This window comes from Aethina tumida, chromosome 2 (assembly GCF_024364675.1).
Source record: "Aethina tumida isolate Nest 87 chromosome 2, icAetTumi1.1, whole genome shotgun sequence".
NCBI classification, from domain to species: Eukaryota; Metazoa; Arthropoda; class Insecta; order Coleoptera; family Nitidulidae; genus Aethina; species Aethina tumida.
The window spans coordinates 26,925,974-26,947,401 of record NC_065436.1 but is presented as its reverse complement, the minus strand read 5'-3'; the positions used below and the strand labels follow the sequence as shown (position 1 = coordinate 26,947,401).

The following is a 21,428-nucleotide window of genomic DNA, read 5'->3' as shown; positions in this document are numbered from 1 at the left end:
CAAAGCATATTTAAATTCAAGCATATGAGTATAAGAATACCTACCTATATTTTCAGTTTTAAAATTATTATAAGAAGTGTGATACAAGATTGTCTTTGTGTTATGCAAATTTACTTGAATTAAAATTCTTGATATTTTAATTAGTACATGCCAAAATTATATCCTCTTCGTCCTCAATTCCTGGTTTATTCCTGTCTATGACAGTTGGTTTGCCTATATTAATAGGTTTTTTCTTATTTTATATTTTACTGTTTTACCTATTTAGTAAAATGCATATTATGTACTCATAAAACTAATAAAATTAAAACTAATCTAAATTTGTGAATAATTTTACGCAAATTTAGTTACTTATATATTGTAACTACATTTATAATAATCAGTATTATATATTCCATATGTTTTTTAATGTGTCTAAAAAGGGAATGTGATGATCAGAACATTTTACTTCATTAAAATCTTTATTCTAGAAGTTTAATTGGTGTCGTATTAATTCGTATATCAGTAACATCAACCTTATGAGTTTTTTAGTTCGAGTACATATTGATTATTTACAAATTACGCTACTTTCTTAAAAAAAAAAACTAACACATAGAGATTATATATAAAAAATAAATAACAATAAAATTCTATAGAAAACTATATTAAAACTTAAATAAAAATATACAACAATAAATAATGTTCACTATATATCTACAATCCAATAAATAATCTGTAAAATTACTTATACACATTAATTAACTGAACGGTATCAAGTAATACAAATGTTACAATTTACAGAATCCATGGAAACGTTCCGAATTGAAGTAGTAATCCAGCGTAGAAAATCGCTTGTTTAATATTGCGAAATTTTTACATGTGGATCACATGTAAAGATCAGTCAATCTTTTTCGAATAGTAGTTTGGACAAATCTCCCCGTTGCGTGGAATGAATTTCTCCTCCTCGGAAAGGCTGAACAGCGAAGCAAACTCTGCCTTCTTCTGAGCATACACCAAAAAGTTTTCTAAAAAATAAATGTTAGTGTTAAGAACGTATAATTTGCGGTAAATGTTTTACCAAATGTAATGTAGCCCAGTTGGTTCCTATCTACTTGGTCGAATACTTCGAGGGCATATTCTTTGCTTAATGCTAATGTTTGACATACAGCTCTACAGAAATCCTCAGCGGCCAGTCTACCGTATCCACTTCGATCGTAAATCTACAATAAAAAAAATATCAATTGTAGACAATTAGAAAAATATAAAATAAATAACTTACTTTGCAGGCTATTTGGACTACATCTAAACTGCTCTTATTGTTACTAATGCCTAAAACGCCCAGGAGGTATTCTCGGAAATCGATCACACCTGTGTTATTCTGAAATTATATATTATGTTTAAAATGAATCTGAAATCACTGAAACAAAATCTGTTATATTATTAGTCATGAAATTTATTTTCGCATTTATCTAAACTGTCGGCTTTGCTGAGAAATGTCTACCATTTTAATTAAGAGTTTCATTTTGTGACAAGATTTACTAAACCAACAAACATTTAATTAAAACAGACTATATATCAACAACTATTTTACTGTACGTCTTAATATAATTAAGTGCATGAAAAGTTCCTAAGTAATATGATTTCTCATTAAAGCACTCTCGTAACATTCAATTTTAATAAAGCCGCACAGGTTTAGCAGTGTCTCCCATCTAATTTTACTCACCTTGTCGTATATCTTGAATAATTGGAGTGCTGCAATCTCGTTAGACGTAATATTTAGCAGTTTAATGAATTCTATGTAAGTAATTTTACTGCAGTCCCTACACGTGAAATTGGAGTGGAGGAACGACTCCTCAATGTTTGTACTGTCCAAACTAAAACAAATCAAGTTATTAAGTAAGTTATCTGAGTGTTCAATAATTAAATTTACTTACCCAAGTTTGTGTCTGAGCTTCCTGACTTCCACCAAAGACGTGGCGTAAGGTAAATTCATTTCCTTGGCCTTAGTCATCAGTTTGCAGTCGTCGTAAGTATAATCCAGAACGGGAACTCCCAAAGCCCTGATGAAAAATCGTTGAGAGACAATAATTGAGAAGTTCAATTTCACTTACTTCGCCATGACAGCTCGAACGTTGTTGGCGAATAGCTTGGGGTCCCTCTTTTCCTCCTCGCTGGGGGTGTACACCGGCAGAAACTCGATCTCGCAATAACTGTAGGGTTGGGTTAGAGTCAACCACAACAACTTGAGTCTGCAATAAAGTCCAGTATTAAATTTCCGCCAATCGCCATTTTCTGAATTATTTGAAAGGATGGATTTATTAGCACCAGATGTATCATACACAAAGAAAAATATAAAAACAAGCTAACTAAATTTTAAAATTAACTTTTATTATACGACACGCCATTACATCCACAGTTGATGAGTTGATGTTCCCATTTGCTCCATCAAACGTGCAAATATTTTCCAGAACTCATTTTACCACCTGGCATTTCGTAGGCCATTACCATGAAAAATTCACATTTCAATCAAATCTCCGCAACAACAACGACCCCTCGGTAACAAAACTGAATAAACAAAATTACTTACGCGCTCGGTCCTTCCCACGTCCACGTAACGGTGTCCAATTTGTTGGGATAGCGGATGCAAACGGGCTGGATGGGCACGCCAGGATAGAAAGCGCCCGGCTTGAACGTGATCAGACAAGAGCGGTTCGTGCACGTGCCTTCCGGGAAGATCAGGATTTGGGGCCAGTCCAGATCGGAGGTGGCACGCTTTATTATCTCTTTGATCGTGTTCTGGCGCGAGTCTGGATCGTCGCGCCACACATAAACTGGCTGAGTGAAGTTTATCAATTCTATATGGAAAATTTATTATATTAATATCGTGGCTCTTTCTTCAATATGTTTTAAGCATGCAACATAAATATGTACATATTTAAATTAATTTAATGGTAAATTTTGGTTATTGTGGGTTAATAGTACCGTATAATTAATTAATGTGGTTAGTCAATTTATTGCACCTTATTTCTAAACTTAGTATAACATGTTCATGGCGTAGCTCCATGTTCAATTTAAAAATGTTAGGTAATATGAAAATTAGTAAAAACATCCGAAAAAATATTGTGTTATAACAAATTGCGCTCTAATTAATTAAATTAATTCAAAACATAAATTCAAGTTGAAAAATTGAATGAATTGTTTCTAAATTATGACACTAATTTATACAATTATCATTATAAAATTGATTATCCACCAGATAAAAAATAAAGATAAATTTTGACTAAGAAATTTTATCCTCAAAATAAAAATAAATATAGAAGGAACTTAATTGTACTGAATGATTGAGTATATAGGCATTAATTTTTATGAAATTTGAAACAAAAAGATAAGTAAAAGAAAATTTATACGTCAGTAAATACAATATGCATTTAATTTATAATTGATTAGAGTAGTATTTGCAAGGGTATTTGTCAAAATTTATTCGGATAATTATGCTAAGACGTAAATTAATTCCACATAAGAGAGGTAGGGAAGATATGGTGTCAATAATATCAAATTCGCAGGTATCTAGCCAATGTGCTATTTGGATTATTATCAAACTTCAGAGCGGTAGACCAAGGAAAACTGCTGCAAATGGGGCAAATGCTATGAAGAACCAGTTGGGACCCTTAGCTTCCTCACAACTGGCTGGTCAGACACAAAATGCTACAGAAACTTGTACTGATCTAGTTCAGTAAAAAAACGCTTGCATTTGTCCCATGTCCATGAGCAACAACGACTGAAATGGTCAAGGTCTCATGTTCACTGAACGGAAGAATGGAAATCTGCAATCTTCACAGATGAAAGCAGAATTAAACTATATGATTGTTTAGTCCAGACGAGGTGTTCACCCAAATCGTTAGAGTTCAAAAATTGTACTCATTTCATGGGAGTTCCATTATGGTATGTGGTGGAATTTGTTATAATGGTAATACAAAATTGTATATATAATAAGGCATGATGTTACCAATATACGCAAGAGACAATGTTAATGATATACTACCAAATTTTCAAACTACTATTGGCTTGAATTTTTTGTTGACAATAATACTCGTTAACATCATTAAGGAATTGTGCTCGAATAACTCGAAATGCTGATTATAAACTCCCTCAAGGTAATCAGACCTAATTGCTATCGAGTATGTATGACATATGGACGGCTTTCGAACCATCAACGTCATCCTTATAATCTTCAAGAGCTTCAAGATGTAATATGAAGAGGAAGTGTCAAGAAGTCATAGACGCCCCCCATAGAGGTATATAATGTATTAAATTTTATCTGCGTATAAAAATTTTGATCAAAAATATTTTTTTACGGGAACTTCTAAAAGACACATTTTTCAATATCTCTAATTTATGTACATGTATTTAATATATAGAGACTCAGCGTTCAAGTGGTTTTTACAAGTAATATAAAATAAGCGTATAAGTATTTTCTAATTTTATACATTTTTATTTGTAAATAATTACACCTTAACATATATAATATATTGAAAAACACTTCCTTGTATAAAATATTAAACAGTATATTACTATAGTTTTCAATTAAAAGAGTCATTAGTTACGCATTTTATGCTTTCGTACAGAGAAGCAAAACCTTTCACTAATAAATTAAAATTTATAATACTTAATGTTCATTTTGATTTTAATATTTAATAAAGATGAATACAATGGTTTCTATTTGTATCATTTGGTTTAATTATATCTTTGTGTAAAATGCAATTGAGTAGAAATGATTTCTTTACAAGTTTATATATATCCAATTAATTCCGATTTACATTTTTTCACTGTCAAATAACATAAAATATTTTTTAGCAATTATGGTGAAACATGATTGTTAGTAGATATAATTGTAATCACTAGCTTTCACCCTCATAAAAGTTACTGCCAGCAATTTGTTGGTGAATGAAACCAGTACAAAGGTTCGTTAGTTAGTTATTCGTAATTATTATTATTATCTAGCAAAAAGTAAATAAGAGCGAGCCACTTCTTGTCCTTTATATCTAAACTTATAGAACGGAACTTGTTACAATCACAAAAGTAATTAACACAGCAGCAAATTTCAAGGTATAATTTGCCAATTTTTTATGTATATGTAATCTGTAAACATCAATTTTGAAATACAAAAAAATATTGCTTTTTTCTGAAGTTGCAATAAGTTGAATATTAAACAATTTATAAAAGTACTTAAATGCGAAAGACGATTTATTGTAGTCTATGACTATTGTACTGAATATCATTAGTTACTACTTTCTTACGGAAAAACTAAAACCTTTCACTACAATAAATTAGAATCCGGTATACTTCTGTCATCCGGTATAACAAAAAGCTGCCCCGTTTGCCATTTGACGCACTCATACTCCACCATCTCAAAACCAGTTAAGTGCACCTTCACCAACTTCCGAAAAAATAAACCACTTTCACATACTTCCTATGTTCCAGTTCGCTCCGCTTTCCCGCCTGCAAATCGTCGACGGGAATCCCGTGACGTAAACGATGCCCCCGTCTAGAAATGTGGAATGGGGAGCCAGGACAAGGATCGGAGCTTCCTTGCGGCTGACCTGTTTTCCTTTGATGACTATGTTAATGCCGCCAGCCCTGTACGCGCTCTGGCCCAGGAAACACAAGATCGGAATCATTTTTCTAAAAACGGGAACAAACGAATTATCAGTTCGAGGTCATTGCTTTTCTTCCCTTCACCACTGATGGAGTTCATGAAGCATGGTTTATTGATTGAAGCACAGAAGTGAAAATAATATTATCGGTGTTAATTGTAAATTTATTGTAATTTTATAGTTTAATCACGATTGGAATTTCAAACAATTGAACACACAATGTAAACACTTACATAACTTATCAAGCGTTTAATTAAACCATTAAATTAACTTTCAATTAGATGCATGCAAAGCTTCACGGTAACAAAAAGACATATGAGGATACATAAATGACTAATAGTTTCTGGTTTAACATATTTCCTCATATGTAACTAAATAAACACAACAGAACAGAAGTTATGAGGATGAATGTTCATCATTCTGTTGTGTTCATTAAAAGTTAACGAAGAACTCGTACTCCCGAAGAAAGGTATGTGAGCAGTCTCTCCCTTAGCCACAATAGATGGCCCACCCATGTAGACCATGGCAAGACTGTCCATGAAGGATGAATGGGGCGCTAATGCGACCACTGGAGCCACATTTCTGGTGGACTGTTTGCCGAGGACACGTAGATGGAAGCCACCAGCGAAGAATATACATCTGATGAATTTCGCCGCTATTTTTCTGACTACACTGTCCAGAAAGCAAAGAGATTAGTGATGTAGAGGTGTTAGTATAAAATAAAAAATGGTTACAACGTGCGCAGTTAGTTTAAGGAAGTTAGCCAGTCCGGAACGTTTATCTGACATCTTCAAATGAAAGGAGAAAGTATTACACAATATTAGCATTACTGTTGTAACTTTATGCAACCAGCATTACAGGCTGAGCAAACTAACTATTGAAGTTTTATACTCTTTATTTGTGCCGTTAATTACCAATTAAATGTTATATACATGACACAGATTATATAAATTAGTGTTAACGGAAGCTCTTACGTTTGGCTTTAATATTTATGATTAAATAATGTTTAATATATTATGCAAAATCAATAAACAACTTCTCCAATAAAACCTAATTCAGTATTTCCCCAAGTTAGTCAAAATAAACTCTAGTTTCCTGTCAATATCATCTTTTCAACCATGAATAAGTAGTTTGAAGATAATAGACTTAGATAATCGTTCCCGAATGTCATTTCCACATTGTTAATTTGGTGTGTTACAGTGATGAATCCTAAACATAAATAATATTAGAGTACACATATTTACTTTCTCCATCCGTCAAGCGGTTTCTCGCGTAGTCGTTCTTCGGTAATGCCCCAGAGTCCGACACAGGCCAGCATCCAGCCACATATCAGGAAGAAAAGTATTACGGAAACCCTGATTGGAAGCAACACGACGGTTAACACTGCTGTCTGCAACAGAAAATATAAATGACGTGGGCTTGTCTGGAAAAAAAATGTATGATGTATGAGTGCTCTGGAGTGATTTGAAACGGAACTTGTGGAACTTTCTATGGTTTCTACAGTGGTTGTCATCGGGGTTTTTAATCAAGTGGAATTACATTCATAAATTTAATTTATTAAAGTGATGTGAATGTTTCATTTGAATGAACAGTAATGGAAAACGTTTTTGCATTTTTAGTATCTAATAAAAGGTGAACACAACGTTGAATCTTTTCTATTTGTAACGTTTCCTTTTGTCGTATTGTTGTGCAAATTGCAACTGTCCAGCTAACGTTAACACCTCTACATAAATCCAATCAGTTCCTGTACAATTTCCTGTACGTCGTTTTTGCACTATCAAATAACAAAAGATTTTTTTAACTACTATGCTGATATGTATCTGATTGTTAGCAGGCATAATTATGATCACCAGCTTTCACCCTAATAAAATTTATTGTCTGTAACTTCTTGATGAATTAAACCAATACAATGGTTCGTTAAGTCAGCAAAAAAGCAAATGACAAAACTATAAATTACTTCATTTCTTGTCCTTTATTATTATTTTGTGGAACGGAACTTGTTACACAAAAATAATTAGCTCAATAATAAATCTCAAGGTGTAATTTACCAATTTTAATTTAAATCTTTTTAATACGAATACAACCCAATAATTCCGAAGTTGCATAATAAACTTGGTTTCTTGTGCACTTATTCACAACAGAAGTTATTTTTAGATCAAAATCGATGTAGGAATTTACGTCTCCGAAAGATTATTTAAAATAGCTTCTGTACGAAATACTTTTTGCTATTTAATGGGAAATGATTTAATTATGTGAAAAATACTGGAGGCAAAATTTACAATTAAATTATAAAATCTAAATTTTTTGTCCCCTTTTCCCCCGTCTTTGTTAATTGAATTTCTTGTGCTGCAGTTTTCGAATATTAAAATAGAATGGAATCTGAAACTTCTTAATGCTTTGACTGGAAAATTGATTGAGTTTGTCAACAGTAAAAAATAAATTAAAAATAGGAGGTTTTTTAATGGTAATTAAAAGTTATTAGTGAACAAATTAAACGTCGATTATAGATATGTGGAATCCAGCAAATCAAGTATGTGACTAGCACCGTTTTTGTTATACAAGGTGTTGTCAAAATTAGGAAGCAGATAAAATACGCCTAGTAACTTTAGAAAGAAATAAAATTTTATTTTAAAGTTTTTCCTATAGTAAATAGAGCCCTCAATTTTAAATTTTTAAAACTGTGTTTATTTCCATAGTCTACATATCTAATCTACATACAATTCCTACAATTACCTAAATTCTGGGGGTTCCCCTCTTATTATCTTCCTAGTTTTACACCATAGAATATTTGTTAAATGTATCAAACTTTTCATATTTTACGCACAATATAGAAAAAAACGCGTTTTCGAGATATTTTCATTTAAAAAGTATAAATTTATACAGTACAGCAATGTGAAAGAAATTTATGTTTCTCAAAAATTTATTGTAATTGTTTTGTTTTTGAGGCTTCAAACCTAGGTTATGATAACTTCTTGATTTTGTGTTGTAAGGAAATCATTTTAATGTTCAAAGATTAAAACTGAAATATCTCAAAAACGGGTGCAAAGAATATGAAAAATTTTAAAAAATATATACTACAACTTTATAGAGAAAAACTGTTTTTTTTTTCATAATTTGTGTCTGGTCTACAAATTTTCAAAATTTTTGTTATTCTTTGTCTTGCTTTTTTTCATAAATTGTTTATATATACATTATAATTATTGTTTTCAAATATAACAATATTTCTGAAACTATATTTTTTGACATTCCAATATATTTTTATGTAATAGGAAATGTAAATTAATAATTAAATAAATATAATTAATTCGCAGAAGAAAGTTAAGAAGTATCAACACTACTAAAACTTTAAAGTCTCCAAAGTTCTAAAATATTGTAAATTTTTACCTAATTTAATTTCCATATACATTTTCCAAAAATTAATAAATTTATGCATCAATGCTAATAGGGGGTACAAAAAACCCCTATATATGTAATTTATGTTTATTTAATTAATAAAAACTTATAGTAAATGTACTTCTTTTTTCATTCAAGTCTACATTTTTTCTCAATTGCGCAAAGAATATGATAAACTAATAGTTTTTAAAAAAAGGCTTAAGAAAATAGGGCTTGAAAAACAGAAAAAACTAGAAACTAAGCTATTTATTCATTATGGAAAAAGTTTATTATTTTGAATTGTATGTATTTTAATTATTATATAAACATGAGATAAAACTATTTCTGAAATTTAAATTTGGGGGACTCTATTCCCTTCTGGAGAAACTTTAATAAAATAAACAATTATTTGGATTTTTTATTAATGCATGTGTTCAACCCAATTTTGGCCACCTGCTAATTAGAAACACCTTGTATAATTTTAGAATGGCTTAATCCATATAAAATAATTATAAGTATAGACAACAAATGTATAAATTACTCTCACATACGACCCATAAAAATTAGAAAACTAATTTTGTGGGTACCATCTCGAGACGACGAAGAATTTTGTGACCTTGGCACACTGTTCTCCGATCAAGGCTTGTAATATCTGTTTATAAGAAGCAGGTACCGTTGGTTCCGTTAGCTTTCTTCGTACAACTTCATTCACTGAACACCAGACAAATACTTCGGTTTAATTTTTTTAATAATCACATATTGTGTTTTTTCTTTAATTGTTTTGCCAATATCACGATATAGAAAAACTATGCCACAAACTGTAAAAATTGCAAATAACATAACGTATTGCTAAATTGTAATAATTTTACACATAACACATACATACAAAATTATTTTTTTTCTATATAGTATTTGCTGCGGTTAAGAGGCCTAAAATAATAACTTCAAATTACAGTAAACTGTGTCAAAGTAATAAAAATTTTGTAAGAATCGAAACCAGTATAATAATAATGTAAAAATGTTGCATATTTTTTTAGCAGTGACCACCATTTTTGAAAGCGCCTGAAACAATTTCGCACGTACTAATCGCATTTAGAATATTTAAAAAAACTGAATCGTTGACCCCGCACTTTCTCTGGTGAATTAAATATTCTGTAAAGGCTTTACCGTGTGCCCAACAAAAACGAATATGATGGTTGTAGACTTTCCTTGTTTATTTATGTATTATGACACTTATTATCGCGAATGGGTGTCAGATACATTCCGAACGTTTTATCTATGCCGAACCACTCGTTGTTCGGCAAATGGGACTTGTTTTCGATGTTCTGCGTCTCAACCAAAGTTCATGTCCACCAGTTCCGCACTGTTCCACCTGACTTTCTTTATTTATATGTCTAGAAAATCAGTTTGTTTTCCACCGTGATTCGAATAATGCAAACTTTCACCAGTAATGATACTACGTGTACGTAATTCCATTTAACGCTGTTATGCAAAGGTCCAAACAAAAACTAAAACCTTTTGCCATTATTACCGTCGCAATAGTGGCATCGAAACGAAGAGTCTCGCAGGTTTAATTATTACCTTTCGGGACAAAAAAGGTGGGAATTTCTCTTCGAACGTGGACGAAGTTCAACTGGTCTCACGACAATTTCAAATTGTACATCGAGTACATTTCGTCGCAACGTAACATGAGGAAATGCAAAATTTACTTCGTAAGAGTGAACTTGAAATGTCAAACCAGTTTGGTTGTATGTAGACATTTTGATTAGTCACTAATTGTCGGTTAACGGATTTTTGCGTGGCTTTGCGTTTATCTACTATACACGCTAATTATGTGTTTCAATGTTTGTTATACTTTTATTTTTACAGTTATCTGGTTATTTTTGCCTTAATATTGAACAATGACGATAACGTTGTTTATGATGTGCCCACATTAATTACAAACTCGAAAATATATTAAAAATTACTAAGTTGTAAAACACCTTAATTAGTTTTTAATCACTTCAATTTTACGAAGCAATTAACTAAAGTACATACACCAAAAAATTGCAACTAGTACGCAGAGATAAATAAATGTTCACCGACAATTATACAAACCATGTAGAAGTAGTTTAACAAGGCTAATTTGCTAATGGACATTTTTTCAGGAAGTAATAAAAATAATACCAGTAAGCGCTTCCTGGACAATAAAAGTGGCGTAAACCTGCAATTTATCAATGGACTAGAACACAATTTAGTCGTAGCAAAAAATACTAGTTCCTTAAATTAATTTTTTTGTTGCGTCATAAAAACAATATCAAACAAACCGCAGTATGTTTATAATAGAAAAGTGTTTTGTTCGCAAACTACAGGAAGGAACTCCGTTCCTATTTAGGTTTCCTCGCGATTATTTCTCTACTTTCTACACCAATTGTTACTGCGTGCGCATAAATAAACTAATTTATGTATTGCAATTTCTTTGTATACACTTTTTGTTCGCATTATCGTTATTAACGTAATTTTAGAATTGGTCATAGTCATGGAAATCGATGGAAACAGTGGTGGCAAGCGTATGAGATTAGATTCGTGTCAGTTCAGTGTGTCAACTTCGGATTTCCATGGACTCTGGTAATTGCCAATGAACTTTCCGACGTGACGTTCAGACCCGTTATGTTACATGGTCTGCGGTTGGATTGTGTGTTGGGTACCATTTTCCTTGTGTTATAACATTATTATGTCAGACAAATTGTTCGGCATTGATACGCGAAAAATTATTGTGCATTGTCTGAAATTAATAAAATTATTAACGTGAAGCAAGTTGATAACGGTAATTTTGCCAATAAAATATGTAGTTTTACAAATAAAGTCAACAAAATTATGGATGTTAAGGTCTTTAGATGTTTATTACATACCTTGGGCTAAGGTTCCATACTAGTGGGTACCGCAATTTACTTTTTCAACGTTAAAAATAATCAAAGTACTGGATGCTTAGAACTGAAGAAAAAAGATCAACATCAATTTTGATATTCTCTTCAGAATTGTACGATGATGAAATTAAAAAAATAGTCACATGGAGAAATATTTGCATAATATGGTGGATGAGGTAGAAGCTTCATGAGTCTCTAATGCGACATCTGGTTTTATGTTGTCATGAAGTAGAAAGCTTTTCCATTTACTTATGAAGCTAGTGTTTGATTAAGATTGGTCAATTTCGGAGCAATCAATTCATAAAATTCCATGTGCAGACGACCATAAAGTCATTAAAAAGTTTCTTATATTAAAATATTTTAAATAGTTCTCCACCGGGTTTATCAGCTTCAATTATTCACTAGATCGGGGAAAATTATCATATTCGACCCATTTTTCATCGCATGTAACAATACGATCAATAAAAGGCTCATTTGCCTTGCAAGCAAGGAGGGGATTGGTAACTGTCAATCACCTGATATAGTTAACCTCACTTAATTTTAGATAGAATCCATTTATCCAACTTTTAGATGAAATTCATAGCACGGAACCTCTTTTAACTGGTTGATTCATCGCAGCTTAATAACTGGCTTGTTTCCAAACATGATGGATGAGGTTTTTAATCGACCTATTGCTTAATTTCTTCCTTGGTCCAGGGTTCAGGATAACCTTGTCCATTATCTTCAATACATTCATTGCCACTTTTAAACGGACGAAACCAAAATCGTGTGATTTATTCATTTACACCATCTTCTACAAACGCATTGTGAACACGTGTTCCTTCTGTTGCTTTAAGCTGATTTTTGACCTCATAAACCAAATTTGGATTTGAAAGTACCATCTTTTACCAAAAAGATACTTAAAATATAATGTAAACAAATAAAGAGCAAGAGAACTTTAAGAAAATTTTAAATTAAATAGTTTTTAAATTAGGTGGCCAAAATTTGAAAGCCGGTAAAATAATGAAGAAAATCTAAATATATTGTTTTATCCTGAAGAAAATACAACCCTAGAAATTTTCAAAAATTGATTTTTGCTCCAATCCAGTAGCGTAGAAGGGAGTTCTTTTTTCCCACTGGATATCTTTTAAAATTATTAAACTTTTCGTACATATTTTTTGTTTAACCTGCTCCCAAATTTTGAGCAACTATTTTAGAAATACCTAAAATAAATATAATAATTTATTAAAATAAATCAAGAACCAAAGACCTAAATTACTTTTTCCTATACCTATAATTAATTCAAGTAGTGGGAAATTAAAAACGTGGTAATGTTTCCTTTGTTATTCCATTAATAACAAACAAGAAAACAAAATGTGTTGTTTAATAACAAACAAAACAGAAGTAAATATTGACAAATAACAGAATGAATAAGCTACCAAGTAAATTTTAATTAAACTCAAATATTTTGGAGGGGTTCTACCTAAAGACTTTTATCAAATTTAAATAATATTTTTTATAAATTAAATGTGTGTATAAAATGTTAGTACATACAGTTTAAAAACAATCTATAGTTTATAGTTCTAGCGACACATTGGTAAATCCATTCAATTTAAATAATAATGAACATCCTATGATCTTGAAAGTATTTTTTTTTTGGATCTAATGAATATGTACAACCTGTTCATTATTAGTTTAATACTGTATACATAATGCAAAAAGCATTACAAAACAAAGACAAGTGATATCGATTTGAATAGCAATTCAGTTAAAATTAATTCTAAGATTTCTACAGTTTAATTACGGTGAATTATCATTTTATTCGTTTAATATGTCCTATACGTAGTACTCGAAAAGATTTAACAGATGCGTTTTCCATTCAACTGAAGATGCAAATCTCTAACAGGATTTTAATTGAGGGACTGACAATGCGCAAAAATAGTTTTCTACAAACACTACACTTTTTTATATATAATTGCATTATCACAAAGATCCTGGTTCTGTTAGTGTTTAACGGAAGGTTTTGTTTGTTTAATTGCGGAGAGAAATTTTACATCATACAAAAAATGTTGAGCCATTTAAAGTTTACTTCGAGGTACACGTTACTTTAAGTGGTTTTTAATTTTCTACAAACAGTGAATGTATTATCGCAGATATTTTTTCAAATAATCCTTTCACCAATAAAAATAGTGTCGCCCCCAGACTTGAGTGCAACACAAAGTTTTATTACATGCAAAATGTCCATTTGATTTATAGCCTCTTTAAATGAACTTTCTAATGAAGAGCAAACACAATCAGTCCATCACTAATAAAAAAGCGGAAAAAGAAAAATTGAACAGCTTTTTCCTGTGCATTTTCTCGTTAAAATACGAGGAATTGCTGATCAATTATTTAAATGACAAGACTTAGTTCCACTATGCATATTTCAGGAGTCTCCGACATGAATGAACTATGAAAGTTTCGTGAAACAAATTAATTTATACGTTCGAAATACCTTTACATAAACGTTCTATTTTCATTCTACTATTAATAACGAGGATTTCTGTGATTAAGTTCGCTTTCAAGGTTGTGTCATGCGATCACCGTGTCTATAACAAAAGCGGGGAGTGGATTCATACAATTTTATCGCACGTTTTTGGCAAGGTTTCACGTTGATTGTAAATACGGAAGTGATTATCAAAATTGTAGGTGGCAGCTTGTAATCTATGAAACGAAATGTGATTATTGGATTTGATGAGCCACGTGCCATACAAGATGCTGTTATTGACAGATGAGTTAGTACAGAAAAAACCAGCATAATAAGTTCACTGGCTTTGAAGTTATCCAAGTATCCAATTTGTGATTAAATTTAGTAATTGGAAACACAGTCGAGCATCGATAACTCAAAACGTGCCTTATCAGAAACAAAATTTGACTTATTGAATGTACCAGATACTTGGTAACTAAATCATAATCCATAACTTAGATACATCAAATAAATGCAGAGAAAGTAAAAATTAAAAGAATCAATAGAAACGTGAAAGACATTTTTTTAAAATGACCGTAGTGGGCCAATTTTTTAATTAGAGGTGTGAAAGGATGAGAGTCCATAACTTCAATTTGGCTAAACAGAAGTCGATAAATTTCGAAAAACTTTTCTTTGATTTACGTTTAACTATATTTTTTATTATCTTTTCATTAGTAGTTAGGTTAGGTCTATCGAACAGTATTAGGGATTCCCCAAATTTTTTTTTATTCTTTTGCCAACCAATTTCAATAGTCATCAACCTTTCGCCTTAAAGTTCCTTTACACTTTCGTTTTATAAACGTGATTTATTTTCTATAATTCATAATTTTTAAATCTCATGGGAAAAATAGAAATAAAATTGTCAATAAATTATTTTTTAATGTTATTTCATAAAGAATATTCATTTTTTTAAATTATTAACCAACCATAACCTTAAATGCACTAAGCTAATCTAATCATAAAAAAACGAATGGGAGATTCCCTTTAAAAATAATTGATACTGTTGCTAACTAATTTCATTTTTTTGTTTTTTATAACTCATAAACTCTTAATGACTTAATGAAATTGACTAATCTTTCGCTTCAATTTTTTTTTTTATTCATAATTTTTAAGTAATATATTATATTCATAATATTTAAACCGGTATTGGAGATTTCCTGTAAAAATTCTGGACACTGTTGCCAACTAAGTTAATTCTTTTTTTATTTCACAAATTATAAACTTTCAATAATTTAATGGGAATAAGTATAATAAAAAAAGACTGACCAATCTTTCACCTTAAAAAAAATTTCATATTTCCTTACTGGAAAAAGTATTTATTAAAAATATGTATATAATAAAAACATGCAATTACGAGGAAATAACTCAACTTGCTTTTACTTTTCATAATTCATGATTATTAAATCTAATGGGAAAAAATAAAAATAAAAATTTCATATACATTTAGCCTCCACCACATTTACAAAGTTTTACATTTCCTAACTGGAAGATTTACAACTGATGCAAGTATATACAAATAAATTTCCGTCCCAGCTATTTTATTTATTTTGCATCATAAAAGTTGCAGAAATGCATATTGGCCTTAAAATATCCTGCAAAATATGCGTATAAAGTTATAAAAATAAACTTTATTTCCAACCCTATAATTAGATGGTGTCCAGATGGTCTATGCACATATAAATTACAAAAATGTTTTCTCTCTTAATAACTATATTATAAAAACTGTTATGTCACACACTTTCCGCACATTTTTTTCATTAGTACTATAAAAATTATGTTTGTGATTATTATATCCAGACATATCCAAGTACTTATGTTAAATTTAATATTATAAATGTTTTTGTTGCGTGACCAGTTTAAACAACTATGTAACAGTGCGAGTTGCATAATACATAAATTTTAAATAATAAATTTGGTGCCGTACACATAATTGTTTTGTACATAATTAAGAACAATGTATTCTTTAATAACCAAAGACGTCTCCCGTAAACATTTCTTGTCACGCGATTCATACACATTAAACAAGTTGATTGATTCGAATAGTTATGTTAACAATGTTAATTCGTTAAAAAATTGCAGGATGCAGGATATTGTGAAAAATAACCGGTTATTAGAAAAAATATGGAAATTAAACACAATTAACTTGAATTATACATCAATAAATAAAATCCAATTTTATAAAATCTATTATTACTGACCTAGTCACACAACAGACTTCAATGTCCATTAAATTAGCTGAAAATCGATGTTAATGTAATTGCACAATATAGTACGTATGATTTTCAAATTATAGTAACGTAGTGTTTTCATAAATCAAATAAAAGTGACAATTGTTTTGCGAAAATCAATGAGTCCTGCAAACACATTTTGTCCTTGCTTGTTACACGTTTATGCATTATGTGTCAATGCTTCCCACTATAATTATTGTATTTAAATTGTGTTAGTATTTAATTTGCGGTATAAGCTTTAATCTATCTTTGTTAATGACTTGGTGGAAACAAAATCCTGAAGAGGTTTGTTGTGTTTTTGATGAGTGACATGTCTGCTGCATCGAATTAAGGATAACATAACATTGGACTTTATGGTAGATTGAAGATTTTTCATAATTTGTGTGTGGTTTATTGTTAAAAGTACATAAAATGTTTACATATTTCACTTACACTTATCCCATTTTCTTAGAATTGAAAAATATCTTTTCACAAAGTTTTCTTAGAAATTTTGAAATGCTTTTATTTATTACTTAATAATATTTATTAATATTAAATATATAAATATATTACTTAATAATATTTATTAAAACAATTCTCACAAATTCATAAATTTTGTAACATTTATAATTGTTTTCAAAAATATTTCTGAAACTAAAAAGGTCCATTAATAATGAATGATAATTTGTAGAAAAAAGGACTATGATAATCAAAATTAATCAAGAGTACCTCTTTTTTAATTGTGCAAAGAATACAAAACCGTATAGTTCTTAAAATATATTGAGTAGTGTAGAAAATGGGTCGAGAAAAAGAGGAAATCCCCAAGAATCTGTGATACTCTGTCATTATGGAAAAAATTTATTACATGGAACTGTAGATATGTATTTTAGGATACTTCCCCAACAAACACGATTGAACGAAAGGCAAGTGAAATATGAGGACAACAATTTTAGAATTTTAAATTTGAAGGGCTGTAAACTTTAGAAAGAAAATTCATCTTCTTATTCATTATTGAAGGTGCCAAATTTTAACCACCTATTTTAGTTAGAAACTCCTTGATTATTCATAATTGTCAGCATCAATGAGGGTGCAAACAATTGAGAACGAAATATATAAAATTTGTTTACATATGACAGTTTTACCATAAAATTCCATGTGCTATATATGAATCTTTTAAAATAAACCAGACATAAGAACACAATTTCAGTTTATACATTATATCGGACAAAGTTGTTATCTACCTGAACTTTGATAAAACAGATATATAACCCATGAAAACACAACAAACAAGAAGTTTAGTTCAAATTAACATTAAGTATATTTTTAGTTTTTTTTAAGTGTTAATTGCGCATCCAAATATGATAAAAGAAAGTTATGATATGTACTTTCTTTTAACCTAAACAAGATTTGCACTGTACGAAACTAGATTTTAGACGTTTTGAAATCAAAAAATTATTGCACACAGCATTACATAAAACTGTAAAATCTGTGTTCGTTAAAAATCTATATGCAGGTTTAATTACGGATCATTTTCAAGAAAGTTTTTAATTAATAGTTAATTATAAATTATTATTTATAAAATATTCAAGATGCAGTGTAAACACGAGCCCCAGGTTTTCACCGGATTAATCAAATAGTGAACAAAGCAGCGCAATTTCAAACAGTTGTTAGTAAACAAAATACACAAAATTGGAGAAAAATATAATGATGACTTAGTTTGGATTTCCAGGCTGCAGGAAATTAAAGAAGTCGATCAAGTGTTGTCAGGATAAAAGCAATTTGAAATGGATTGGCAATGAATTAATTTTATATTATGAGCACGAGAAATCTGGGAAAATTAAACATAATAAAGCCCAATTATGTACGCTAACAGTGCGTTTAATAAACTTTAATTAAGGTTTTTTAATTTAGAATGCAATTGTTTAATTTACCTGTTGTTGAATTTTTGATAAAATTTAATGCGCCATTATCTCGTATGAAATGAATTAAAATTAGTTGAAACTAATTATTTAAATTTTACACTATGTCTATAAATAATTGGTGACATGGTGCATAGTATTGAATTCACATATCAAAATTGATATGGATCTAAAACTATTAATACTTTTTATATTCATTTACCACATTTTTATAATAGATAGATATTGATAAATTTCTCCATTGAAAAATTTAAACAATAAAATTTCTTCTAAGGAACAGTTGTCCATAATTAGTTTTTTCAACGAAGTTTCACCATAATTTGTGTGAATTAAGATCTTACTGTAATCCTATATGAAAACAAAGATCACCCCAATATTGACCTGAACACAGAAGTGAATCATGCACTTAAGCCTCAAATCGATTTGTGATCTTAAAACCCTTGTTTATCGTTTAATATATTCCTATTTCATAATAATTAAATTTCAATGTATTTCCTTGTCATAAAATTTTAGGGCAGATTTTTATGAGCAAAATCTGTAGGTTTTCTTTTATTTAGGGTGAAATCCCTCAACAAATTGTAACATTTTCCAGAACGTTCAAAGAAAATACTGCTGACGCCCCTAGTCAACACTAAAATCTAACAACTGAAACAGTTGTCGACAACTTAAAGTGTTTAATTCCAGCAAAAACTCACTTTGATTTTCTCATAGGTGGTTTCTAATTCCAGGTGGTGCACAAAGGGGTTTAACAATTCGTGCGACTCGCAGTCGTCGTGGGTGATGCCGGCCGCGAACTTGGCGTTCATTTTCGCACCGTTCCAAGTCTCGTCGTACGAATCGAGTGAAAATTCCACGCGGTACTGTCGTCGCCAGCGAAATTTAAACGCACATCTCCGTCCACAGTTTGAACGAAACGCGCGCGTTACAGACGCAAAATGACATGTTAGGAGTGAACCAATCGAATGTTATTAAAACTCCCAAACGATACCTGCACACGAACGTGCACGACCGGCGAAATCTTTAATTTCACTTTTGCGCAAAAGTGTGTCGCACGGTGTCGACATCTGGCGGAACGCGCTCCGAATCACGGTTTGTTCCGGGTTCCGTAGGAATTTTGTGCCGCGTGCAGGAAACGATTCGGGTTCGATCAGATTGTTCGGTTTACACACAAAATGTTCGGGTTTTCGTAACGGTTTTAATTGAACCGGATCGAAATTGTCGGAATGTTTCGTAATTTGTTGATAGTCGCGATTTATGTGTCGTTTAATTAAAATGCATTTATTAATTAATGTAACATACGTTTAAGGAAAGTGAAAAACGTTAAATTTCCAATAATTTTAATTACGTTACGTGTGTTAACTAACTCAATAATATCTATTTCTATAACTTGCACAAAATGGTAATATTTATAAATATTTATGTTACAAAATATATGGTCTTCTGACCACTACACGATGTAGTTGATACGTAGTTCCTGAAGGGTTATTGTATTCTTTGCGCGCTTTAGAAAAAATAATGTTTTATGTTTGTTGAAAGTTAAATTGAATCTCATACAAAACAATATCAAACTAGGTACAGGTAATGTTGTCAAGCAAGATGGCAAATGATAATATACAAATAGCAGTTTTTCAACATAATAAACACAATAAAAAATATTCAAATTCAGCACGTTTCACAAATTATATATACAAATTCATTCTACATAATATTTACAAAGAATAACTTCTTTACGCCACGATCCAGCGTAATTACCCACTGAGGGAAGTACTGGGTCGTGAATGCGATCTTAATTTGCATCCCTCAAGATGCTTGGCCAAGTGATCCTTTCTGACAAATCCTTTATAATCGCACTTCGAAGGAAATTGGTGATTCAACTTTTTGCCCTATAGCAACGTCCTCGGCCAGTTGACAAAAATTAATGGGGATAGGGGCAGATCTCAGTCCTTTGTTAAGCGCTGTTGGTACAACTTTCAAATCATCGCACGGATTAGCTAGGAAATCATAAAGATTCATCTTACTACCCATATTAGACAATTAACGGTTCCAACTAATAGCTTCTGACATGTTTATAATTAGTCTTGTGAAAATGTTTGGAGAGGTTGTTTTTGATAGAAATATTTTGATTTGCAGTTTTTATATAGTATTAATTTTACCTGTCGTGAAAATATTTTATTATATTATATATTTTAGATTAGCTTTATATTAAATCATAAGTATGTAAGAATAAAGCAAATAATTAAATTACTTGACCTACCTATGATTAAGATCAAGGGAGGTGTGAGAAAATTTTGATACTTAATTAAAATTAATCCTGTGAATACTCTACCTGAGTGCCAAAGAGGGGTGTGAAATTTTGGAATAATTTCGACAGACACTACAGACAAAATTATTTATAATTATTTTATAAAAAATTTTTCAAAAAAAGTCTTTAAAAGTTTTCTGAATGTCAAATTTTCAAATTAAACATTTTTTCGAAATTTTTAAAAAGTTGATAAACAAGTCTGTAAGAAAATTGAAAAATCTCAGTTTTTCATATTTTAAGCAAATATTATCAAAATAATATTTTTTTATAATACAGATACAAACGATAAAAACATTTAAAATCAAAAAGTTTTTTGAAAATTTTCTAAATTTTATAAGTAAATAAAAATTACAAAATTCAAAAGTTTTTGAAATAATTTCGACAGACACAAAAGGCAATATTATTTATAATTAGTACATTTTATAACAAAATTCAAAACTTGGAAAATTGGAAATCTTTAAATTCTTCAAAATATGAATTTTTATTTTTAAACAATTTTATCAAAATCGTTTAAATAATTTTAAAAGAAACAAGCTTTTTTTTTAATTTTGAAATCAAAAATATACATGTCTGTGAGAAAATTTCCAGGGTAGCATTCAGACACTGT

The 21,428-nt window shown here is 30.4% G+C and overlaps 1 protein-coding gene across 2 annotated transcripts; it reads right to left on the bottom strand.

The window, feature by feature from the left end:
- Positions 1-624: 624 nt before the first annotated feature.
- Positions 625-19,476, bottom strand: LOC109605346 (lysophosphatidylcholine acyltransferase). 2 transcript variants are annotated; one of them, XM_049963593.1, is made up of 10 exons: positions 19,215-19,476; positions 6,875-7,020; positions 6,088-6,302; positions 2,564-2,831; positions 2,088-2,225; positions 1,911-2,036; positions 1,700-1,850; positions 1,256-1,354; positions 1,055-1,196; positions 625-1,001 (listed from the first exon to the last, which is right to left on the bottom strand). In XM_049963593.1, the coding sequence occupies exons 1-10, from the start codon at positions 19,323-19,325 to the stop codon at positions 874-876; spliced, it is 1,524 nt and encodes a 507-aa protein (XP_049819550.1). In that variant the 5' UTR covers positions 19,326-19,476; the 3' UTR covers positions 625-873. The 2 variants fall into 2 exon arrangements, with proteins under 2 accessions (XP_049819550.1, XP_019877475.2); XM_020021916.2 differs by lacking the exon at positions 6,088-6,302 and adding an exon at positions 5,444-5,658 and having other exon boundaries at positions 19,215-19,475.
- Between the last annotated feature and the right edge of the window lie 1,952 nt (positions 19,477-21,428).